Below are 27,065 nucleotides of genomic sequence, written 5' to 3'. Positions count from 1 at the left end.
GACATGCACATTTTTATTTTATAGGCTCACTGTACCCAGATGGTTCTTCTGGGTCCCTGAAAGCTGATGATTCTGTTCCCCCTGGGGGCAGTCATGTCTACAATTGGACTATTCCAGAAGGCCATGCACCCACAAGTGCTGACCCAGCATGCCTCACCTGGATTTACCATTCTCATGTAGATGCTCCACGAGACATTGCAACTGGTCTCATCGGACCCCTTATCACTTGTAAAAGAGGTACTTACCCAAACAGCAAGCCATAGGATATAATTTGGGATGTCTATGGGAAGCAGTGAGACATTTGAATGCAGATCATTTTGAGACACAACCTAAGTGGCACCCCTTCATTAACCCGCCAAACTCTCTTCCCACTGTTGTGTCTATTTCATTGTCTTTTAAAAAACACTCACCAAATAACCCCACTACTTTTATGATGTTTCTTATTTCACGTTAAAAATTCAAATTAGTGATCTTGGCAGCCAATGCACAGTTGCATAAGGTAAATGATAAGAACTTAGTTATGGATCAGATGGAAAGTTTGGTCATCAGGATTTGGCTGCTTGAATTGGATTGAGTTATCCTCAAAGAGCAGTCATGTTTGAAGACCAAGAGATTGCAGGAGTTGGGTTAGGTCTAAGCACTAGATTGGAGACATAGACAAGGATGATGGGAGAAAATTATTTTAGAATCTGTGTTTTCTTCCTTTATGTCATAGGTTCACCTGGCAAGCTTGGAAATGAAAAGTGACATCAGAAACATTTTCTGTTTTTGACAGACCTAGGCCCTCTCCTCTCTTTTCTTATATTTTTTATGAGAACCTCTTTGTAGCCTATTGTCAAGGATCATTTTTTCCCCCAGGAACCCTGGATGGTAACTTCCCACCTCAGAGGAAGGATGTGGACCATAATTTCTTCCTTCTCTTCAGCGTGGTAGATGAGAACCTTAGCTGGCATCTTGATGACAACATTGCTACTTACTGCTCAGAACCTGCTTCGGTGGACAAAGAAGATGAAGCTTTTCAAGAAAGCAACAGGATGCATGGTGAGTTAGGAGGAAGCGGTTGTATTGCAACAATGGAGACTCTTATGGAGAGTTTCCACTAGGCCTAGGATTTGTTGTGTTCATTCACATATGTGGTCCTTTTTATACTCAAAAGCCCAAGAATAGACGGAAAGAGGAAGGGCTTGTGGATTTTCTGTTTTGTCTGAAAAAAATTAAGAATCATAAAAGTATGGATCAAACAAATAGCACAACTCAAATCTCACTTCTGACCGCTCACGTTGTATAGGCTGTGCCCTTGCCATTAGAGCTACTTTTGTTATGGTGTGGAATAGCCAAGATTATTGATTCTGAATCATATATGATATAATTAATCACTGAATGAGCTGTCCATGCATATAAGTAACTAATATTGCCTTGGCTTTAAAAGAGTTCAAGATGGTAGAATTATCTACTTTATATCATACTTTTGGCTTATATCTATTTTTTTAAATTGGGGACAGCATGAATATAATCCCTCAGTGCCACAAATTATGCAGTTGGGTTTCCCATATTTGGAGGAAATCACAGGGGCCAGCACATCCATAGTGTAATGGATAAATATATCTAGAAATGAATTGTTTATATTGATTAAATTAAAGATAAAAGGACAGAGCCCCAAGAGACAGCCAGATCTCTGTGAGTTAGAAGCTAGCCTGGTCTACAAAGCAGGTCTAGGACAGCCCATCTAATACAGAGCAACACTGTATCAAGAACACTTTAAAAAAGTATAGAACCCCAAGTCATAAGCAGAGAAGTGGTTTTAGGAACTTTGTTTTGGTCGGTGAAGGAAGTGATTTGCTACTTTTGGTATAAGAATGCACCAAAAGCCAGACAGGAGCTGAAATCTCAGTGGAAAGATGTAAAGGATGGATTAGGTAGTTTAAATTTATCTTGAATTTTATGAAAATGGATTACAGAAACCATGATAATCAGGTAATGTAACACTTGTACTGTGGAAATTTCATAAGGAAACTAGCCAGAAAATAAAGAATGGATTGGGAAAAAATCTCACAGAACTTCCTCTGATCACTGGATCTGGAATATTGATATTAGTACCTAATAGAGCTGTAGTTCATAGATAGAAGTAACTTCACTTCTTTATATATCTTGGTTTTCTCAAATTTTTTGAATTGGACAAATGATATTTGCCTATTCATTTTAATTATTTGTAACACTTAAATAAAATAAGTCATTTGTTCATTCAGTTCAGTGTGTTCTTTAAAACTTCATTTGAATGCTACCTACTCTTTTTATCAGATAGTAAAGCTTTTCCCATTTATCTGTTGTTTCCTAATTTCTGATATTTTTAACTGCAGCCATCAATGGGTTTGTCTTTGGGAACTTGCCTGAGCTGAGCATGTGCGCACAGAAGCATGTGGCCTGGCATTTGTTTGGCATGGGCAATGAAATAGATGTCCACACAGCTTTCTTCCATGGACAGATGTTGACTATCCGTGGACACCGCACTGATGTTGCTCACATTTTCCCAGCCACTTTTGTGACTGCTGAGATGGTGCCCCAGAAGTCTGGAACCTGGTTAATTAGCTGTGAAGTAAACAGCCACTTGAAAAGTAAGGTCTAACATCTTTCACCCTTGGGATATATGAAGAAAATGTCATTTATGGTCAGTAGGAAGTGAGCTTCTAGAGACTTAATAGGTCTCCCAGGCTTCTTGGTGTAAATAACTAGCCTGAAGTCAGATATTTTAGTTATTTTTACTGTGCCATTAACATGCTGGGTAAACTTAGAAAAAATAGGGTTTTGATCTTTCCTATAACATTTAAAACAAATGTAGGAATGAATAGTTAGAATTTTAAACTGCTTTCCCCGCCCCACTCCCCCGCCGAGAATGTTAAGGAATAGGAGTCAGAAGTATTTTTAGTTAGTTGAATAGGGACCGAAGGTGGGATTAAGGAAATCATGTTATAGTGTGAGTGAGTACTGAGACTCTAGGAAGGACACAGTAACAATTGCTCTGGAAGTCTTTGGAGAAAAAAAAAAGTGGTAAAAAGAATGTCATCACATCTTGAGGGTCATCCTTCGGAAGGAAAAACATGAGAAAATAGAAAGAGCACGAGATAAGTGATTTTGAAGTTTGAGTTTTAATGAAACATTCAATATACACATTTGGGCAAGTTTATTTCTAATTCTGTACCTTATCTAAATAGCCTCTAAATATCTTAGCTCATAGTTTCTAGAGTAATAATAATTATTATTTTCAAGACAAGGTTTTTCAAGACAGGGTTTCTCTGTGTAGCCCTGGCTGTCTTGGACTCACTTTGTAGAGCAGGCTGGCCTCGAACTCACAGCAATCTGCCTGCCTGCCTCTGCCTCCTGAGTGCTGGAATTATAGGTGTGCGCCACCACACCTGGCTCCTCTAGAATTATTTGATTGATATATTATGAATTATGAGTGTCCTGAGAAAGTCTCATGTGACTATGTGAAAATAGGTGGGGATATTTAGAGATAATATCTACAAACTAAATTTTCTGACAATTACTGATCTGAAGCTTCATCTCCATGTATAGGAAATGGCTCATTATTTTACTTGCCTCCCAGTTTATAAACAATGTACCTTTCCTTGAGACTCGATGCACACATACATGCCTCTTAAAGTAGACTTATTTAGTCTCTTAATAAAAGATGTGTGCTCAGACTTGAGGGTTTACCTAAGGTCTTATAGATAGTGATACATATTTGGCTTAAACTTGCGTCTCCTGACCTAAGTCTCTGTAATGCTGCTGCAGTATATATCTTTTGCAAATGCAAGGATGAAATCTGGTAAATATGTCAGTGATTGCCTGGGCTCATTATGTCTATTATATAGGATCTTAAGAAATCAGGAAAAGTGGCACATTTGGGGATAGAGGGAAAAAGTCTAGAAGAAGATGAAAGGAGGCAAAACAAGGAAAAGAAGAGTATATACTTTAAGTAGGAATCTTAGCAGTAGAAAGGGAAAGATATGTTTTTTTTTCCAGGTGGCATGCAAGCCTTTTACAAAGTTGACTCTTGCTCCATGGACCCACCTTTGGATCAGCTCACTGGAAAAGTTCGTCAATACTTCATTGAGGCCCATGAGATTCAATGGGACTATGGTCCATTAGGGCGTGATAGGAGAACTGGGAAGAGTTTGAGAGAGCCAGGAAGGTAAGAGACTGGAGGTTCCTGTACCTACACCTAGCCAAACACTTGTTTTACTCCTCCTTGAAATCTCTCTTTACTTGGAGGCTCACAGTTTTGCCTAGATACAATTGCTATTATTGACCAGCTTCCTGTGGCTCTGTCATTTGCATTATGTAGCAAGCTTTTTGCAAGATTATGTCATATAGTCAATTAATGTTTCAAATTGAGTTTGAGGTTTTTCTTGCTGAAGTACATGGTCATGTTTAGAAGGGAAAGCCTAGGTGGGACCAGTTCCTCATCAATTAAAATTACTTTTCTTTTTTCAATAAATTATTTGCTTGCTTATTTCCTTCTTCCTTCATTTCATCTCCCAATGTGAAGAAAACATTTGAGCATGGGTATAAAAACATGCTGAGAAATATATGGGAAAAGAGGCAGCTTGTGGTGAGTCAATGTCCATCCTTTTGTAGGAATGTCTCAGGTTCCTTTCCTTTATACATGAACCATATTTATAAAGTTATAGCAGAAACTTAGTTCTTTATTTGGTTCCTAGGCCTTAAGTTTCAAACTCATCAGGTCACTGACAATGCTAATTCTTTCACAGAGGTGGCATTTGGTAGGTTACAAGGGCAAGATGTGGAGAAGATACTTGGATACCATTCTTTTCAGTAAGAAATGGAATAAATACAGAGGAACCTTAGACAGTGGCACTGGCATTCTGGAATGCCGTCTGAAAGCTCCATCTAGGCTTCCTTACTAATGGGTTTTCATGAGAGAGTGAAGGATCTTTTACTCTTTTAGTGACAATGGTTCTAACTATGTTTCTCTGGCTGGGCCTTTTACTCCTGGCCTCAAATGACTATCCTGCCTCAGCTTCTGGAGTAGCTAGGACTCTGTGCATCTGGGGACTACAAGCATACAGTCCTATGCCCATCTAAATAGTCTCTTGATAAATGAGAATAAAAGATGGGAATTATCTGAGGATAACTTAGACCGGAAGAAGGAAGGCATTGAACAGATTTATCTGGTTTGACTGGAGGGTGGAATGCAGTAGCTGACTTAGGGTTCATTCACTCTACCTGCATGGAAATCACAGACAGGCAAGTCTCTAGCAGATTTTGTTTCTATTAGTGTTCAACAGTAGCAAGTGATGGCAGCCGACTCATAGAAGTATCAGGAGTATCACCGTCTTATACTGCAGTCCTTTTTTGGGCTTTAGACACTGGGCCACTTAATTGCAGAGTATGCAGATTTTTGGCCTTTGGTAACAGTTAATTTCTCTTATCTTGTCTCCTCCATGTCTCATGCTCACACACCCACATTTTCCCCTTCCCTTCCTCTCAGAGAAGGGAAGCACTTCCCCCATGGGTACCAACTCATCCTGACACATCAAGTCTCAGCAGGACTAAGTGCTTCCTCTCTCTCTGAGACAAGATAAGATAGCCCAGCTATGGGAAAGGGATCCAATTTTATGTTTCTTAGTCCAGAATGTGATGCCCTTGGGTTTGAAGATTTATAAGCTCTTTGGCACTCTACTGGTACCCAGGGACTCCATGGGTTCTTTCCTCTGCCTCCTTTCAGGCAGCTTTCTCAGTGTTTTAACTTCCGTTCCCTTTCTTATTTTCTGAACTAGCTACTTTCATACCACTCAGTTGCTTCTGCAGCTGTCATTGTTCTCTTCTTGGGGTATGAATCTCTATGTGTTGGAGCCAGAGTGCATCTGCGGCACCTGCTGGTGCTTGTGAGTCATACTATTCAGAAACTGGACATGGAGAATGGTAGGGATCATTTAGGAATAGGGTATCTCCTCTCACTGAGAACAAAATCCTTGCTGATGTATGGGATCCTGACTAGAATTATCAGATAATCTGCAGCTGTGATGTTGGCACCACTGGGGGAATTTCAGCCTTTGGACACTGCTACTGCACAGGTGTAAGGCCTCCACACATGCTACTTCTTAAGTTATCAAATGGCACTTGCCAGTGTTCTGTACTGGGAATCCTGGCCCTGGGCACTCAAACTAGGCACTGGTTGCAAATAGGTCTGTTTGGAGTTCCATCTAGAAATATGGCACCAGCTTCTGGGACTTCCTTCAAGAAGTCCCAGCCGCTAGTTCTTTAGTTATCAAACAGCAATGATAGCAGCAGCACTTTGTACTTAGAAGCTTGGTGTTTGAAAATGCATGCTGGGCTTTTCAGGAGGAAACTAGTATCAGGCATCAGAAGCAACACTGGAGGAAAGGTGGTGCTGAGCAATGCTGGGTTTGTGCAGTGCCCATGGGTGGCACTGAATGGTATTAGATTCAAGCTATAATTGGGTAGGTTCTTTAGCTGTCGAACACTGATCTAAGATCAAGTTATTGTCAAATGCAGGAACTTGTTCAACTACCAAACAACGAGGCAGTAAGTAGTACATGGGTTAGTATGGGGCTTGTGGTATCAACGTTTATTTCAAGGAAGACAAACCAGTAGTTTAGATTTCTGCCACTGCCAATTCTTCACGTTACCACTTCAGACCACACAACAGAATATAAGCAAATGGAACATATAAGAGAAATATTTACTAGGGCCAATGCTGTAGTGGGAGAGAAAGCACAGTACAGTGTCTTCCAGCAGACTTTGAGTAAGCCTAGGCTGCCTGATTCTATAGTCTGAGAAGGTATACTTGGACCAAATGTAGCCTCTGATTTGTCAATCATAATTTTATTTTACAATAATTCCAGCCATTTAGGCTATCTTTTAGATCACTCGTAGTACTGTTTCCCCATGGAAAGGGCTCCCTGTTTGACTAAGGTGGAAATAGTTTATTAAGACTTCTGATTGCACAAAGTCTGGAACAAACTCTTTCAGTCTTGGCTAGAACTGTATTTGTAGGAGCCAGGACAATCGTCTGTAATCTTGGTGTCTCAAGGCATCCATAGTTGATGCTGGTACAAGTACAGCCTGATTGGCTGTTAGACTGGTACTCCCTTTCCCCCACAGCAGCTCAGGCGGCAAGTCATTTAATTAGAAAGTCAGATTGGCTCATTCCCAAGGCTTTTGCTTGTTTCTTGGAAAATGGATGTCAGAAAGGATCACACTCTAAATTTATAGAGCTTTTTGCCAGTAATAGCAGTGACTTTTATTTCATATTTTACTTTTAAATTTTTTCTTACAGGTATACATACCTGTATGTTAGGTATATGATTCCCACCCTGTTCTACCCTAACTTCCTTATAACCACTTCTTCCATCTCCCATTAGTATCCTTTATTTCCCTGAACAGTTAATTCCCTTTATTTCTGATTTTACTTTTCTGTCATATATATGTTCATGATTTAAAGTGGCTATAAACTCCAGAAATTACAGAGCATAGAAAACAGGCAATACTTATTGTTCTGAAACTAGCTTAAATTGATTAATATGATTATCTCCAGTTACATTCATGTTTCTGCAATTAGTGTAACTTCATTCTTGATTGTGGCTCTAAAAATTCCATTGTGTATTCATACTATATTTTCCTTATTCATTCTTGTGTTGTTGAGCACATATGTTGGTTTCATAGCATAGCTGTTGTGCATAGTAATTCAGTAAAAAATGAGCAAGTACGTCTGTGATTTGTTGATTTGCGGTTCTTAGGGTAAATATCCTATCATGGTACAGCTAGGTTATATATTAGATCTATTTATAGGTGTTGTTTTATTTTTCTTTTGAGACACATCCATACTGATTTCCATAGTGACTGGACTGGTTTACATTCCAACTTACAGTGTATAAAAGTTACCTTGTGTCCACACCTGAATCAACATTTACTGTTGTTTCTTGTCTGGATGAGTGATATTCTACTGAAGGTAAGACGGAACTCAGTGTAGTTTTGAATTCTATTTCTGAGATGACTGATTAGAAAGAATGTTTTTTTAAAATATGTATTTATTGGCCATTTGCATTTCATCTTTTGAAAACAGTCTGTTCAAAGGCTCGGTATATGGCTCATTTGGGAATAAGGTTTGCTCTTCAAGCATGAGGATCTGAGTTCACATCTCCAGCACATACATGAAAAGATGTACATAGCTACTCATGCTTATAAACCCTAAGAATGAGGAGCAGAGACAGGTGGATCCCAAAAACCATCTATCCTAGTGAAAGGGCAAACTTAAGATGCTGTCTCAAGGCAACGAGGTGAGAGAATAAGAGAGAAAAACACTGTCCTTCTCTGAACTCTGCACGTACACGTTTGGACATTTGCACCCACATACTTATATGCATCACATGCACATACATGCCACACACTCAAAAGGCTTTTTATTATTTTCTTTTCATTATTAATTTACAAACTTAATTTATTCATTTTATATCTCAAATGTAGACACACGATCTCATCTTCTCCTGGTCCTACCCTCCCTCCCTCTTCCCTTCTCCCCTAGTCCATAGAAAGGAGGAGACCCCCTCCTGTATCATCTGATTGCCAGCTTATCAAGTCTCATCTGGACTGCCAACATCCTCTTCCTCTGTGGCTTGGCAAGGTTACCAGGGGGAAGTGATCAATGAGTGGGCAAGAGGGTCCGTGTCAGTGGTAGGCCCTACTTACCATATTATGGAACTCACAAGGATACTGCGCTGCCTAGCTACTACATCTGAGCAGCGGGTCTAGGTCCTCACCATGCATGGTCCTTGGTTGGTGCATTAGTCTTTACAGCATCCTACACCCCCGACCTGGCCCATATTTGCTGGCTTCATTGATCTCATTGTGGAGCTCCTGTCCCCTCCAGGTCCTTCTACCCCCTAACTCTTCCATAATACTCCCTGTGCTCCACCCCAAAATTAGGCTGTGAATCTCAGCATCTACTTAGGTGCCCCGATGGTGGAGTCTTTCAGAGGACCTCTATGGTAGGCTACTATTCTGTTCCTTTTCTTCAACTGCTTCCAATGTCTATTGTATTTGCCCTTCTGATTGAGAAATAAGCATCCTTCCTAGGGTCATCCTTGTTATTTAGCTTTTTTAGGTCTGTGTTATATAGTGTGGTTACCCTGTATTATGTGGCTAATATCTGCATGTGATCTTAGCCATTCTGACAGTTGTTTTGATTTGCATTTCCCTGACGATGAGGGCCATTGAGCATTTCTTTAAGTGTTTCTTGGCCATTCTATATTCCTCTGTTGAGAATTCTCTGTTCAGTTCTGTATCTCACTTTTTAATTAGATTATTTCATTTGGTGGTGTTTAATTTATTGAGTTCTTTGTATATTTTGGATGTTAGCCCTCTGCCAAATGTAGGATTGGTGAAGTTTTTTATGAGTCTGTAGATGTTGTTTTGTTCTGTTGACAGTATCCGTTGCCTTACAGAAGCTTTTCACTTTCATGAGGTCTGATTTATTACTTGTTGATCTTATAGCCTGAGCTGTTAGTGTTTTGTTCAGGATGTGGTCTCCTGGGCCAATGAGTTCAAGGTTTTATGTTGACGTTGTTAATCCACTTGGACTTTACTTTTGTGCAGGGTTATAAATATGGATATAATTGCATTTTCTACACTTAGACATCCAGTTAAACTAGCATTATTTGTTGAAAATGCTATCTTTTTTCCATTGTATAGTTTTGGCTTCCTTGTCAAAAATCAAGTGTCCGTAGGTGTGTGGGTTTATTTCTGGGTCTTTGATTTGATTCCTTTGAACCTCCTCTCTGTTTCTATGCCAGTACCATGCCGTTTTTAATACTGATGCTCTATGGTACAGCTTGAGGTGTGGGATGGAGATTCCTATAGAAGATCTTTTATTTTATAGGATTGTTTTTGCTATTCTGGATTTTTTTGTTTTTCCATATGAAGTTAAGTGTTAATCTTTCAAAGTCTGTAAAGAATTGTGTAGGAATTTTGATGGGCATTGCACTGAATCTGTAGATTGCTTTTGGTAAGATGGCCATTTTTACTATGTTGATTCTCCCGATACAGGAACAAGGGAGATCTTCTCATCTTCAGATGTCTTTTTCAATTTCTTTCTTTAGAGACTTGAAGTTTTTTTCATACAAGTCTTTCACTTGCTTGGTTAGAGTTACACCAAGATAATTTATGGGTTTTTTTGTGGCTATTGTGAAAGGATTCTTTCCTTAATTTCTTTCTCAGCCCATTTGTCTTTTCTATTCAGGAGGGCTACCAATTTTTTTTAGTTGATTTTGTATCCAGCCTCTTTGCTGAAGGAGTTCATCAGCTGTAGAAGTTCCTGGGTAGACTTTTTTGGGTCACTTGTGTATACTATCATATCGTACATGAACAGTGATACTGTGACTTCTTCCTTTCCAATTTGTATCCCCTTGATCTCCTTTAGCTGTGGTCATGTGTATTTTTAATTTTTCTAGTGCGTAATTCTAAAGAAGGACTGTATAGGATTTGTTCCCTAAAAAAAAATATGTACTGCCTCGGACCATGATTTCATATTAGTACAATATTTCTTTTTTTCTTTTTTTAAATTTTATTAATTTATTCTTGTTACATTTCAATGGTTATCTCATCCCTTGTATCTTCCCATACTTCCCTCCCTCCCATTTTCCCCTTATTCCCCTCCCCTATGACTGTTCCGGAGGGGGATTACCTCCCCCTGTATATGCTCATAGGGTATCAAGTCTCTTCTTGGTAACCTGCTGTCCTTCCTCTGAGTGCCATCAGATCTCCCCCTCCAGGGGACATGGTCAAATGTGAGGCACCAGAGTACATGAGAAAGTCATATCCTACTCTCCACCCAATTGTGGAGACTGTTCTGACCATTGCTAGATCTGGGTCTTAAGAAAAGAATCATATTTATGTTATTTTGTACATTCTAACTAGGTAGGTGCCAATTCTAATTTATAAATCTCATAACTGTATACTATGTACAGAAGTTTCAAATTGAGATGTTTGTTAAAGGTATGCCAAAAAAATTCAAATACTTTTTTTTTACTGTTAGTATAAATGTCAAATAAAAGGTCTGGGAGTTTGAAAAGAGTTACTCAGATGTATATGGTGTCCAATGTTTTTTTTTCACAATTTCAGACATGTATATAATGAAATTGTGTGATTTCCCTCAGTATGCTTTTCTTTTGAACTACGGATTATTTTCTAACCAAAAAGTCTTGCTCTAAATTTCATGTCTCCATTGGTGTGTGTGTGTGTGTGTGTGTGTGTGTGTGTGTGTGTGTGTGTATGAGAGAGAGGGGGGAGAGGGAGAGAGGGAGAGAGAGACTGAGTTTAGTTAAGGTTTATTACATGAGTATGGATAGGGGATTGATTACTTAGAAACTCAGTGCATTTGGCTATTTTGATTATGTATTGAATTGAAATACTCTAAGTTTTCGATTGTCTCCAAACAATAATTAAGTGTAACTCTGAATTAGATAATTTCACTCAAAGCAAACTCAATCTGGATCATTCAGAATAATCTCAAACTGGAAATGTTACCCTTTAGCCAAAGCCAACTGCATCAGATGTAGAACATAGACAGAAACATTTCCATTTAGAGGGTGTTGTAACCGTGGCTTCTGGTAGAGCCACGGAGCAGGCAGCAATGAACTAACTACCCATCACCCAGGTTGGGCCAGTGCTGGATCATAATTTTTGAGATTTTGACTATTCAACATGGAACATCTGCATCTACTAATGACTCTGCTGGTCAACACTCTGAGTAATTGATTTTAATCCCAAAGCATTAATGTCATGGTGCCTTAAGGGAACCCTAACTCCTAGCAAAAGCCAGAAACCAGCAGACAAAATCAGTAGAGTAAGCATTGCCTGCAATGTTCCACTAAAGTCAAAATAAATTAAATGCCATCATCTGCCAAACCCTAAACTATACATCCTAGAACAACATTTTTTTATCTAATATAAAAGATTTTCTAGTAGACTGGTTTCAGCCTCCATAAGAAATATGAATTATCAAACTTGAGGACATGGATTTCTCTCCAATATGCACTTCCTTATGACAAGTGCTGCCAGTAAACAGTCAAAATCTCTTCTGGTGGATGCTTGTTGGCGTGCTTTTTCGTCTTTCCCTTCCAAAATGACATTTCCTTCTTATTACTCATTGTCATCCCTGGACTGACTGTGGTACACACTGATAGCAGCGCTTGAAATGAAATTCCTGAGTCTTAGCTATTCTCTTTTTTCAGAGAGAAAAAATGCAGAGGCAACAGCACATCAAACTTGCTCTGCAAACACATTCAAATATACACACACTCATGTGGACACACTGTATATACTCACACACACTTTAAATTAAGCATATGGAAAGATTATAATTTCCACATGCCATTAGTCTAAAATATATAAAAATGTAGTGGCCAGAGAATCAGGGATTTTGCTATGAGACTGTGTAATGTCAGAAACTACACCCTCAAAGTCTCATCCAAGTGGATGGGGAAAAGAGGACATGCTAGACATTGCTTATAGTCACCTAATTTTAAAAATTCTAAGGACAGAATGTTTTTTTCCATGTTGTTCTCCATATGACACCATTAGGAAAATGATTACTAAGAACATGTAGAACAATAACACTGAAACAGGGCAAATTCTTGGTCATGAACCCAATTAGAAAACCCTTATCTCCATTTTACTGAGATTTAAGAAAGGCTCCAGGACAGAAAAGATAAAAGTTGAAGCCTGTTTTTCACAGTTCAGATATCACCCTTTCTTTCCACTTTAAGCCTAAAGAGCAGGGTGAGATATCCTTCTAGATGGATAGTTCTTCTTCTTATTAGGCCCAAGTTGTTTACTGTTTAGTTTATAACAGGGCTAAACTATAGTTCTTGTTCTGACTTGTGTGCCTAAAAGGAAAGAAGCAAAGAAGGAAGAGGCCATGAGCAGTATTGATTTGGAGTAGTGATGCAATTTCTGAGTTCCTCACTTTGCATAGGCATCACTGGCTTCTGACACATTTCCTGGATTAGACACCAAGAGTAGCCATTAATCTGGCACTAGCCCCTTAGGCATCCCTAGAGACTGCCTCTTAGTATGCTTTATTTCATGTCCTTAGAACAGTCCAAAGACAGATCTTCATAGCCACTGGGTTCTACATGTATGTATTTTGTCCTTGAATAGCTGTGGAATTCCTTCATCAAAGCATCATCAGGTGAGAGCTAGGGTGAGAGCTGAGCATTTAAGAGCACATACAGCCAGTGAGGAGAACCCGAGTTTGACTCCCAACTTACATAGTCTGGAACTTCATTTCCAGCTCTGTCACCTTTTGGCCTCTGTAGGCACTGTACTTACATGACACAAATTCACGCTCAGATATATGCATAATTCAAAAACAAAATATTTTAAAAATTAAAAATAAGCAAACATCATCTGGTGTGAATACAAGCCAAAAAAAAAAGGGGGTGAAATCAAAAATGGTAAAAGATGAAAAAAGAGCTAGCAAAACAGCATAGCATTGAACAGCAGGCGAGAAGAGTTCACTCAGACTTGAATTTGAGGCTGTTAGCTTCACAGAAAGTATTTAAAGTAAGAAAGGCAGAATCAAAAAAAGAATACAGAAATGGTTGCTACTCTTAATGTTTTTTTTCTCCACTTTTTTAAGATTATATTTTACTTACATCATTTCTCCCTTTCTTTCTTCCTTCCAACCCTCCCATATACCTCTCCCTAGTCTCTTTCAAATTCATGGTTAAAAAAGGAGGACTACATTAGGGAAGGAGTAAGGAGGATAATACAGGAGAAGGGGTATATTGATAAAAAAAAAAGTATGGATGGCTCAAAAGGCCACAAGAAACCATACTGTTAGCTATTTACCCAAAACAAAAAAAATTAACCCTATAACTCATGTAATACAGTGTATATCCATACACATATGTAGTGTTAATGATCTTTTATCATCTGGGTTGATGGAGGTCTTTCAAAGAGCCAAAATCCAGATAACATATCATCTAATGGTTTTTTAAAAAAATCTAGAATGTATTTTTTAATGGGGCCTGTATCCTGCGTGTGACCTGGGAGTTAGTTTATCTCCATAGAGTATCAGATGACTATTTTGGTGTTAAAACTGTGGCTTTGGGCAGTAGAGCATCAGTCCTTATAAATATGTCCTCCATGGCAAAATGTGAATTGTTCCAACTGAGTCAAGAAGAGGGAATTGATGTTTCAAAGTGAATTTGTGCCTTGGGTGCCTGTTTCACTGATTAAACACTACTATAGGTCACCAGCCCGAAGTGAAAACAAACAAACCAACAAATAAAAAATAAATAAAAACTAAGAGCAGGGCAATTTAGTGACAGCCAGGGAGACTCACTAATAAAACTTCAAAATTGGATCTTGCAGGAGCTCTCAATTTGTTAGTGGTGATGGGGTAAAGATAATCCCATGCTGTTGCTGCCTGCAGAGGGCCTTATGACTTCCCTTATCCTCTAGGGACCTTCACTTGAGTAAAACCAGATCCCTTTCAGGACTAGCTCTTATGTATCAGAATTGGAGTCTACTAAAAGACAAGTTAAACAGATTTAAGAACATGAATTAGCAGAGAGAGGCACTCATGCACACAACATGTCATACCCAATTGTGGATGGGCATTGGGTTTCTCAAAAGCATCATATTTATTTGTTGTGAAAATAGTCAAATGCAGAAATTGGTGGGTTCTGAAGTTATTATCTTCAAAAGGTTAAGACATTTATATGAGAATGATAAGAGGGTAGTTTCTGACTTGCTCAAGACAAGATATTAATCAGAGAAGAAAAAAGTCTAGTTCAGATTGGATATAAAAAGTTAAGATTTATCCATTGTAAACAAAATTAATAATCTATATTTTGTAAGAGTCCCAGAAATTATCTAAGAGAAAAGTAAGGTTGTGCTATAGGCCATAATTTCTCAAGCCTTAAGCCTGCTTTGTGTTATTTTAAAATTATTATTAGAAAATATTTTGTGAAAGAAGTATCATTTCTATATTGGCATTCTCTACAGTACATTTCTTGCTGTGTCCTCATTCCCTCTCCTGGTACATTCTAATTTGTTCTTCCTGAATGCTTTCTATAAGAGAAAGGCTTTCTGTTTTCATGAGTCAGCAAAATTAGCATTGTACGAGTGAACATATTGCCACAGCCACCTAAAACTATAACTTTCAAGTTATGTTGGTGTGAAGGCCACGTCAGTCGGATATATGGGAGTGTTTTTCCTCTTGGCTGTTATGCACTTCGCCAGAGCTGATGCTACTTAGATTGCTGAGTCCTTTTCTCCTGAAAAATCTGACATATGGTTCTAGTCTCATCAGATTTCCTAAATCCATGATGGTGACAGAAGCTCGCTTTCACTTCTGTGGGGTCTCCACCTTTTATGAATTTCATTCTGGCCTAGAAGGTGGCTGTACAGAAGACTCCCTTTTCTGAGCCTTTCCACCTGTGGGACGAAGGAGGAAATTCCCAAGTGCTTTTAAAAATAGCATCTTTGCTAAAGCAAGAGGAAGGGTCTCAGTTGTCTGTTTCTCCATGAAACCTCTTGGCAAAGTCAGTACCAGGGCCATTTCACTTAACTTTCACAGCTATTGGAAACGGAAATAAAGCAATCAACTTTTCATTTTCATTCCTTAGCCTGAGGAGCCACCCTCCTCTGCAGTTGCTTAGCAAGGACTACTGACCCTTCAAGAATAGGACTTTGAAGTTCATGTTGAGATTTCACCCATTTTTCCCAGCTATTTGGTGGGAAATTATGAACTAGGAGCCTTCAGAAATGATGTTTTATTATTTCTTGAAGAAAATGTCTTGTCTTTACCTCATCTTTACTTTGTAATTTGGCTAATAAAAGGCTACTAATATCTTTAGCACACATTTCAAAAGCAATAAGTTTGTCCCATTTTCCTAGGGCCTAGATCTGCTTTGACATAGGTCACCTAATCATTGAAGTGTGTTCAGGCTTCAAGTAGCTTGAGTGTAAATATTTTCATTTCAAAGGTGTATAAAATTAAAATATGGAAAATATTTAAGTTTTAGTACTAAACTTTAAAAAGAAACATGATGGAAAGAGTATGATGATAATAAAAGGAAGTACAGACAATGTTTAGAAAAAATTTCCTTGGCATTAATTCAAAATACCCTAAAGACTTAATGTAACACTCGAAACATTGGAACACCAGAGGAGAATATGAGTTAAACAAAGCTTATGCATAGAAAATGAAAACAATCACCCCAGCCAGAATGGCTACCATCAAACTACTGAACATGACTAGTGTTCATGGTACTGGAAGGCACTGTGTATACTACAAAGGAGAAAGGTAAACACCTACCTAGCTACAAACCCTTTTATGTACATCAAATAATTACATCATTTTCCTCTTCCCTTTCCTCTTTTCAAATCCTCCCCTGTACCTCTCCTTGATCTTTAAAATGGGTACTCTTTCTTTAATTACCTCTTTCTTTAATTATTGTTATTATTACAATTTTGTACTATACCTGAAATTAGTTGTTGTGATACCTTTAACATTATCATTGTGGGTGTGTGTTCATGATTACTTTGGTGGTCTGGAATCTTTTATGCTTTGGAATGAATTTTCAGATTTTTCTTTTACTGTTTATGAACAGAGCAACAAGATTTTAATGGACATTGCCCTAAATCTATAGATTTATTTTGGTAGTATAACCATTTGCACAATAGTAATTCTTCTTGTTCATGAGCATGTGAATCTTTCAATCTCCTGGAGTTCTATTCAATTTCTTTCTTAAGTGCTTAAAAGTTTGCATTGTAGAAATTGTTTGCTCCTTGAATACATTTATTCCAAAGTAATTTTGGAGGCAATTTTGAATGGGATTGTTTTCTTTATTTCTTTTGCAGCATTTTTACTGTTGGTATATAGGTAGACTACTGATTTTTATGTGTTAATTTGCAGTTTTCAAAGTATCACTGCATCCCTGGAATAAAATCAAGTTGATCATGATAATGACATATTTGATGTATTATTGAGTTTTTAAATACACATTTTATTAAGAAATATGGCACCTACGCTTGTCAATAAGATTGCTCTATAGTTTATATATTTTGTCTGTGTGTTTGTGACTTTATCTGGTTTTGGTATTAGAGAAATACAGATTTTATACACAAAGTTTTATGCTGTTCCTTTCTTTAAATAGCAGTGGGTTTTTAAAAACAAGCAAACAAACATACAAACAAGCAAGCAAACAGATTTTAAGATTGGTTAACATCTGCCCAGAGAGTGCCTAGAGAGAGTGTTCTGTTTGGAGAATGGCTCATGATAGCTGTGTGTTTGGTTTTGAATGAAGGCCTTTGTTAAGCAACCACAAATAAGGAGTAAAACAACAAGTGTAGAGCATCAGTTCAGACATTGATATCATCCAACACAAACTAACTGGCAAACCCCAGGAACCCCAAACAGTCAGCTGGAGCCTCTGACCAGTAAAGAGGGTCCCCAAGTAAAATGTCTTCTCCTAAATGAGACTTCTAGTTAGCTGTTCTAGTTTTTATATCACATTATACATTTATAATATAGAATCAGCAGTAGCTGAATCTTTTGATTTGGGATGGTGCTTGGGAATGACTTGTTTCCTAGCTGTGTTCATGGACACAATGTTTTTATTCTAACAATTTACCTCCCTTCTGTTCTCAAGAGCACAGTATTCTTACTCTTTTAAGGGTTTGCTGTTCTCATTTAACTTTCTCACAGGGCTGGGGGGTCAGCCTGTCCCTGGACAAGTGGTCTTAGAAGATACTTCAAGATAAACAGGCTTGGGTCTGAGAGGGAGGGACAAACTCCACCTTCAGAATAAGTTTCTTAGTGAGTTTAAAGTACTATGTATATTATAGACAGTTTTTTCACTTATATAGAGAATTTTGGAGTGGACTTGGGATGATGTTGTCCTTGTGATGCCGTGATGTAATGGGGCATAGGGAAGTTCTTGAGGTTGTCTTGTGCTGAGAAGGCTAGATCTTGATCCTTCTTCCAGCAGCCTGCCTAGAACTTACAGATTAGGTTAGTGGGTGGCTTGCTCTTTCTTTCTTTCTTTCTTTCTTTCTTTCTTTCTTTCTTTCTTTCTTTCTTTCTTTCTTTTTCCTTCCTTCTTTCTTTTTTGAGGGTCTAGGATATTAAAAAGCATTTTGATTACATTTTTGGCAAAACAAAGTTAGGTGTCCAGAGGCATAAGTTCTAGTAATAATACGATGATATTATTCAGAGACTTTATGACAAGATAAGGGCAACAGGGGATCTTTGCTACCTGTTCAGAGAGAAGCAGATAACAAACTTTTGACCCTTAGAAAGAAAAATATCTAATGAGGTAGTAGATGATCACATTAAATATGCCAAGAAAGACAGACATGTAACTGTGGAGCAAGTGAGCATGTTTCCTAGAGAGACCAGTAAATGAATATTAGTTGCTGACAGTGGCTATTCCCTTGGGGCAGCACCAGAGAGAGTCCATCTATGTATAAGGTGAATGGACCAGGCAAGATGTTCATGTATTGCTGAACATGAAAAATGATCTGAAAAATACACTTATCATATAAGGGTGGTGATCTCAGAAGTTACTGAAAGGATAAAAGCTACCAGCACAATCCAATGCCCAGTTGCTGGAGATTATCCAGAGGGGAGGTGCCAGTAGAGCTCTGCAAGCTTCTTCATAACTGGACAAGTGAATTTAGACACAGAAGACTGTTGGTACAGGACTTTGGGCAGCCCAAGATAACTGATGTGCCTCAGGAACGAGGTGGTCCCCATATCATCTCATAGACCTCCGTGCTGAACACCAAGCATCGAGCGAAGCAGAAAGAGAATGAGGGCATGATGAGCTCTTATAAATTAATCAGTGAGTCAGAGTTCACCATGAATATCCAAATGTGGCTAGCTGATTGTGGGAGGCGGGTGTCAAAAGTCAACGACATCCATAGGAATAGCGATACTCAAATCTTCATTGTGTATTCCTAGCCAGCCATGCTATCATCAACTTTGTCTTCAGAACTACCTTATTTAAAAATGTCTTTGAAGGAAACCAAGCTGTCCAATGCAGTCATCATGCAACAATGCAGCAGTTATCATAATCTCTCTATCCATTGTCTCATCTCCCTGCTGTGTTCACCTGAGGCCAGCAGCCATGCCTCGTGAAGATCACCACTCCTGCCCCCGGTGTACATCTAGCTGTTAAATGTCATATGCTTTCAGTAGCTGTGGGTTCTTAGACTTTGGAATTTACTTTCTCTTTTGCTCCATTTCTTGGGTTTTAGTGATGATCCATGGGTCTCAAGGAAAAAAGTGAAGGAAAATAAAGAACAGATACAGGCTGTGTAGCGCTGGAGGACTGAACTAGTCTCAGTATATAGAAATAAGAAGCAATAATAATTCAGCCTTCTATAAAGAGTAACTCCTGTTATTAGTATATATTGTAGTACCCCCTCTGAAAGCAAATGATTTATCTTTGGAGAGGTTGATGCAGAAGCTTTATACCATTTAATTAGTGTTATAACTAGAGAAGGTGTCTTTATTGTTGTGAGTTAAATCAGGTGGTTCATAAAGATGTAAAAGTTTGTGTGCTAAAGGGAGACGTGGAAGTCTATTTGATACCCAATGAATTCTTATAACATTTACTCTCTTACATGTCAGTGGCCCAGATAAGTACTTCCAGAAGAGCTCTAGTCGAATTGGAGGTATTTACTGGAAAGTTCGGTATGAAGCCTTCCAAGATGAGACATTCCAAGAAAGGGTACATCAAGAGGAAGAAACACATCTTGGAATACTGGGTGAGAAGTCTTTAACTCTTAAAATTCAAGAACTAGAGACAAAGAAAGAAGTGAGGCGAACTTGCAATTTGAGGCTGGTGAAGACTGTAAATGCATCTCCCAAGTTGAGTTCCAAGAAATGAGTGTTTGTAAAAAATGTTGCAGATCTGAGTGTGTTTAAAAAATCAATAAGTTAAGCGTAGTCAAATACAATTTTTCTGTAAGATTTCTGAGAACTTTAGGGTTTTTAATGATAAATGTTCAAGTAGAAAATGGAGATTATGTATCATTTCTCAAACTTGCACTACTAAAATATTTTGGTATCATCTTCTTTTATATTATTGTACAGTTTACATTCTGTGAATTGCCTCACTAGGGTATTGTTGAGGAACTATTAAAAGGCAGTAAGGTCAGCCAGAATCTTGACAGTTTAGAGCCAGATTACTGCGTATAGACATGTTCACTATTATCAGGGATACAGAACTAGGCTTATAGTATCATCTTGGAAACTATATTTATAAGGTCTAACACACAGTATTGATACAATACACGAAGATTAGATATGGTTTTATTGCTTCATGGAACCAAGAAAAGAAATAGATTGGGTGGGAGAAAACGTAGGAAATAATGTAATATATCCCATGGATGTTTGTGTGCAGTTGATTCTGTATAGAAAACATTGTTAAACAGGGAAATGTGAGGAAAAATATCATTCTTAGAAAAGAAAAGTGTTGGTGTATGAGAAGGGGTTTTTGTTGGCTAGTTTTTTGTATGTTTACCCAGCTGTTCAATGACGAAGGTCATGTGGAAATTGAACTAGGAAACCAAACTAGAAAGTCTAACGTTGGAATAGAGTCTGTATAATCAGTCTGATTATTTTCTTGGTAGCCTTGAAAGTGATTCAAGTCAGGTTGGAAGTGATAATGAATAGTGACACACACAGAAGTCCAGAAGTTTTGTTGAGAATACCTAGTTCAATGTGGGTTCTCTTTGCTTATACTTTGGTTAGTATTTTGGTGAGCTTGGATCTTAAATGGAACCTACTAGAGAATGTAACTATGGGAGAACAGAAAATAAATTTAGGACTAATTGAATTGGATTTGTCTATGGCGAAGGAAGCCATGGTCTTAGGTTCTGGCTCTGTAATTGTTATTTGAATTTTTATAGGTAAACCCTTTTCTCTGAAATCATTTCATCTGTAAAATCGAGGTAATAACCCCCTCCTATGTATACCTTAGGGTAATATATGTGGACTACAAGAGATAGTGAATTTAGTAGTGCTTTTTATTATTATAAATAACATAATTCTTAGAATAAACTATTTTTTAAAGAGAAGCAGTCTCTATATTCAGTTACATTTTTTTCCTCCCTACCCTTTTGTTTCTATTTTCATCTGTTTCATTCTCATGGTCTCTCTTTTCCATTTTCCAGGGCCAGTGATAAGGGCTGAAGTGGGTGACACCATTGAGGTCGTCTTCTACAACCGTGCCTCCCATCCGTTCAGCATACAACCCCATGGTGTTTTTTATGAGAAAAACTCTGAGGGTACTGTGTATAATGATGGTGAGTTGGAATGGTTTACAACAATGTAGGTTGTAGGTGGATCTAGAAGAAAATAAATGAAGAATGTGAAAAAGAGTGAAGTTTGTCATTATTTCAATGAATGAATGATGGAATAGTGAAGCAGAGCTTATCTCATTAATAATGGAAAACTTTTTAAATGAACTTTGCCCATACCGGATATATCTGTGACTTCTAAAAATACTTTTACAAGACTATATTTTCAGGGATCATTTCTAAAAAACATTTAAAAAAATTATGTATATAATAATGCATACATTATGAACTTTTGAAAAACATAAATATATAAAATTATAAAATAATCATTCATAGGCAAATTGTCATGTGCATTTTTGTATGCCTTTTAATATTTTTGTAATTATAATACATAATTATATATTGTGTTTTTCAAAAGTTCATAATGTGTGTATTATTATACACACAATATTTTATTTTATTATATTTTTTACTATATTTTATTGATTTATTCATATTACATATCAGTTGCTATATTGAGACTCAAAGCAAGACTATTGGTTAAGAGCTATGATTTGTATGGAAGAGGTGGGAATGGAAGGATGGGGAGAGGGGGTGTGTGTCAAAGCTGCACAAGGAAACTATCAAGGCTGGAGGATCTGGACCCATGGGAACCTTCACAAACTGATGTACCATCCAAGCACATTGCAAGCAGAGAACCTAGACCCCTTGTTCAGAGGTAGCCAATGGACAGCTCAGTCTTCACATGGAGAAAGGGAGGGGACTGCAGGGGATTGCCTCTGACATGAACTCTGATGCTAATGGTTTGATCACTGCTCCTTGGCAGAGAGGCTCTATGGGAACACAGAGGAAGGGGAAGCAGGCTGTCTAGATGAGACCTGATAGGCTGTGGTCAGATGGGTGGGGGAAGAGGGCCCTACCTGTCAGAGGTCTACTGGAGAGGAATAGGGTGGAAGATGGAGGGAAGATGGGAAAAGGAAGATAAAAGTGAGTGGATTACAATTGAGATTTAATGTAAATAAATTATAATTTAAAAAAGGAAAAAAGAATATATTTAAGTATATTTTTATTTAACTCAGAACTTTGTCCATACCGGATATACCTGTGACTTCTAAAAAGATTTTTATTTTTTAACTGATGTCTCATTTTCTTTGATGATATTATCATATGCTCATTCTGAGATAAACCCATAAGAAGAACTGAAAGCATGCCAAAGTTGCAAACAAATATAAAAGGCATTCAGATATTGTTCTTTTATGAAGTCAGTATTGTGAGGAAGGGACAGAATTATAGAGGTTATGACCAAATGTAACCTGCAAATTCTACTGATCCTCGATATAAAAATAGCTTGAAGAAACATCCACAATTCAGCTATGAGGGAGCCCATGTAATACCAGTATTGTCAAGGCTGAGTTGGGAGGTTTACAAGTTTGAAGCCATGCTGGTGTTATAAAACAATGCCCTCTGTCAAAAAAGCATAACAAGCTGGGTATGGTGGCTCATGTCTATGACCACAGCCATTGGGAAACAGAAGAGGATTTCCAGGAAGGGTGAAGTCACCCTGGGATACTACTCAGTTCTAGGCTAGTCTGTGCTACTTAGTAAAATTCTGTCATATTTCTTTCATGAAACAAAGCAGAAACTTTGGGCATTACTTAAGTAGTTTGGACGTAGATACGTTCTTGCCTGATGTTAGGGAATTTCTTAGCAGTGATAATGATGTTCTAGTAACACAACAGATAATTTTAAAATTTACTTTTCTCATCTTTGTTAGTTCTTTGAGAATTTCTTTTTTTCCTTTTTTTCCTTTTTTTTAATTTTATTTTTTCCTTTATTAATTTATTCTTGTTACATCTCAATGGTTGTCCCATCCCTTGTATCCTCCCATTCTTCCCTCCCTCCCATTTTCCCCTTATTCCCCTCCCCTATGACTGTTCCTGAGGGGGATTACCTCCCCCTGTATATGGTCATAGGGTATCAAGTCTCTTCTTGGTAACCTGTTGTCCTTCCTCTGAGTGCCACCAGGTCTCCCCCTCCAGGGGACATGGTCAAAGGTGAGGCACCAGAGTATGTGAGAAAGTCATATCCCACTCTCCACTCTATTGTGGAGAATGTTCTGACCATTGGCTAGATCTGGGTAGGGGTTTAAGGTTTACCGCCTGTATTGTCCTTGGCTGGTGCCCTAGTTTGAGCGGGACCCCTGGGCCCAAATCTGCCTATCATAATGTTCTACTTGTAGGTTTCTAGGACCCTCTGGATCCTTCTACTTTGCCATTCTCCCATGCTTCTCTCATCTAGAGCCCAATAGAATGTCCTCTCCTCTGTCTCAGTTTCCTGGTAAGTGAAGGCTTTCGTGGAACATGCCCCTTGGGCTAATATGCAGATATAAGTGAGTATATACCATCTGAGTCTTTCTGCTTCTGGGTTAACTCACTCATTATGATCATTTCTAGCTCAATCCATTTATCCACAAATTTCGGGAATTCCTTGTTTTTAATAGCTGGGCCGTATTCCATAGCTTAAATGTACCACAGTTTCTTTATCCATTCTTCTACTGAAGGACACTTAGGCTGTTTCCATGTTCTGGCTATTATGCATAAGGCTGCTATGAACATGGTTGAGCAAATTTTCTTGTTGTGTGGTGGAACATCTTCTGGGTATATTCCAAGGAGTGGAATAGCTGGGTCTTGAGGAAGCCCTATTCCCATTTTTCTGAGATAGCACCAGATAGATTTCCAAAGTGGCTGTACTAGTTTGCATTCCCACCAGCAATGAAGGAGTGTTCCTCTCTCCCCACACCCTAGCCAGCATGTGGTGTCGCTTGAATTTTTGATCTTAGCCATTCTGATGGGTGTAAGATGGAATCTCAGAGTTGTTTTGATTTGCATTTCCCTGATGATTAAGGAGGTTGAGCATTTCTTTAAGTGTTTCTCAGCCATTCGATATTCCTCTGTTGAGAATTCTCTGTTTAGTTCCAAGCCCCATTTCTCAATTGGGTTATTTGGTTTGGTGGTATTTAATTTCTTGAGTTCTTTATATATTTTGGATATTAGACCTTTGTCAGATGTAGGGTTGGCGAAGATCTTTTCCCAGTCTGTAGGCTGTCGCTTTGTTCTCTTGACAGTGTCTCCTGCCTTACAGAAGCTTCTCAGTCTCATGAGGTCCCATTTATTAATTGTGGACATTAAGGCCTGGGCTGTTGGTGTTCTGTTCAGGAAGTTGTCTCCTGTGCCAATATGTTCCAGGCTCTTCCCCACTTTTTCTTCTAAGTGACTTAGCGTCTCTGGTTTTATGTTGAGGTCTTTAATCCACTTGGATTTGAGTTTTGTACAAGGAGAATTTCATACAATGTATTTTGAACATCTGCACCTCCTCCACCAACCACTCCCAGATCCATCCCCGCTTCCCTACCAACCCAACTTGGTAACAGCAATAGCAGCAGCAGCAGCAGTAGCAGCCATAACAACAACAACAACAACAACAACAACAACAACAACAACAACAATACCAACAACAAATCAGCCTCAATTTGTTCTGCCCACATCCTCTTGGAAATGTGATTTTCACTGTACGGTCTTCAACCCACCAGGGCCTGCACACTTTAAGAAAATGGCCTCTTCTTCTCCAAGCAATCAATAGCCCCTTAGATAGTTGTGGGACTTTGTATTCAATCCCCTCTCCAGGATGGAATTTTGTCTGGCTTGAGACTGCACAGGTCTTATACATACTGTCTCAGCTGCTATGAAATTACATGAGCAGCTACCTTGTTGTGTTCAGAAAACACTGATTCCTTGTGGTCACCCCCGGCCTCTACTTCTTAGGATGTTTCTGCTCCTTTTCTTTGATGACCTTGGAGTCTTGGATGTAGGTGTTCTGTTTGAAGCTATTATCCAGTCTCTTTTTCTCTATAACTTGGTCAGTTGTAAATTCCTGTGTTAATCACTATCTCCTGCAAAAAAGAAGTTTCTCTGATGAGGGGTTAGAGATGCATTAGTCTCTCCATAAAACATTATGTCAACCATTAGGAGTGAATTTAATATTACATCAGTTTAGCAGAATGATAGTAATAGGATCTCCCCCTGGGGCCCATGACTTATCTATCCACACCTTCTGGACCATAATAGTAGTTTTAGGTATGGTTTTCAACTTGTGAGGCAGGCTTTAAACCAATCACAAAGTTGTTATTTCCATAACACTACTGTGCCACGCTGGTCACTGTTGTAGATCATAGTGTTCACAGCAAAGTAAGGCTGGTAATTTCTTTTCTCCTCTGCTTGAATATTTACCACCATCTACCATTATACAGCTAGCCAGTAGGCATGAAGTTTCAATATATGTCAGTTTAATTTCTCCATGTTTTCTGAATCAAGTTATGGTGGCTTCAGTAACAAAGCTTTACTCTCCAGTTCTGAAGGCTAACCTAAAGCATTGGCAAGAGCCTTTGGGTCAATGGGACTTTACTGATAAACATCTCCAAAACAGATAACCCATTCCAGTCACTTATTTGTTGGCCTATGGTAACTAGTAGGTACATGCTATGCTGCTATAGGGTAACCTTGTTTAAATTCTTTGTTGATGTGCATGAGTATATTTTAGGAAACTTACAGTACTAAGTTTCCACTATGACTTTTTCAAAACATCTCTAGTGTTAGTTATATCTTTCTATTTCCCCCTCTGTGCTTCAATGTCCTTCCCTTTCCCATTTAGACCTTCCTGTACCATTATTTCCCTTTAGCCATTAATATTACTGCGCTCTATTTCCCCTCCCTTCAAACTTGCTCATCCCTAATATACCTTGATGAATTCCGGACCTCTATGGATATTCCAAATGAAACATACACATCCAAAAAGCCAAAGCTAAACATCAACAAATGGCAGAAAACATAATGCTTGTCTTTCTGGGCCTGGGTTGCATTACTTCTTTTTTTCTAAACAGCTATATTACATTGTGCGAATATACCACTTTTTGGTTTGCATTCACTAGATGATGGACATCTAATGTTTTCATTTTCTAGTTATTGTGAATAGAACAGCAATGAACATGAATGTGCAGGTATCTCTGTGGTAGGATACAGAATCCTTTGGGGGATATGCACCAGAGTGGTATAACTAGATCATGTGGTAGATCTCTTTCTAGTTTTTTGAAGGATCTCCACACTGATTTCTGTAGTGGCTGTACCAGTTTGCACTCCCAGCAGCAATGAGTAAATGTTCCCATTTCCATATGCCACCATTTTTTTTGATCTTGGTCATTCCGACTGGAGTAAAAAGAAATCTCAAGTAGGTTTAATTTTCATTTCCCTGATGGCTAAGGATGTTGGACCTTTTAAAGTGTGTTTCTCAGCCATTTGTGTTTCATAATTTGAGAACTGCTACAGATTTTTGTCTGTTAGTTTTCTACTCTGCTACTTAGTTGAATGTGTTTATAAGGTATTGAAGATTTCTGGTGGAGTGTTTAAATATGTTAGGCCAAATGTATCAATAAATTCCTCTATTTGTTAGACTTTTCCAATTTGATGGAATATATATATTGGAATATATATTTTTAAAGCATACCCTAATGATTATCTGAATTTCTTTAATGTCTATTGTAATGTCTCCCTTTTCATTCATATTTCTCTTAATTTGGATCTTCAGGGTTTTTTTTTTTTTTGGTTAATTTGTTGATGTTTTCAAACAATCAATTCTTTGATTCATTGATT

General features: G+C 38.2%; 1 protein-coding gene across 3 annotated transcripts in view; it reads left to right on the top strand.

Moving 5' to 3' along the window:
• Positions 1-27,065, top strand: part of HEPH (hephaestin) — a 95,503-nt gene that overhangs the window by 13,355 nt on the left and 55,083 nt on the right. For all 3 annotated transcript variants that reach the window (XM_084789885.1, XM_084789886.1, XM_084789884.1), the window contains exons 5-10: positions 25-237; positions 859-1,041; positions 2,358-2,612; positions 4,021-4,189; positions 19,691-19,827; positions 21,238-21,369. In XM_084789885.1, coding sequence (XP_084646011.1) covers positions 25-237; positions 859-1,041; positions 2,358-2,612; positions 4,021-4,189; positions 19,691-19,827; positions 21,238-21,369 — 1,089 coding nt within the window. The remainder of the gene's footprint in view (positions 1-24; positions 238-858; positions 1,042-2,357; positions 2,613-4,020; positions 4,190-19,690; positions 19,828-21,237; positions 21,370-27,065) is intronic.

This window comes from Acomys minous (assembly GCF_964271855.1).
Source record: "Acomys minous genome assembly, chromosome: 7".
NCBI classification, from domain to species: domain Eukaryota; kingdom Metazoa; phylum Chordata; class Mammalia; order Rodentia; family Muridae; genus Acomys; species Acomys minous.
Note: the sequence above shows the minus strand (reverse complement) of the source record. Positions and strands in the feature narration are given on the sequence as shown.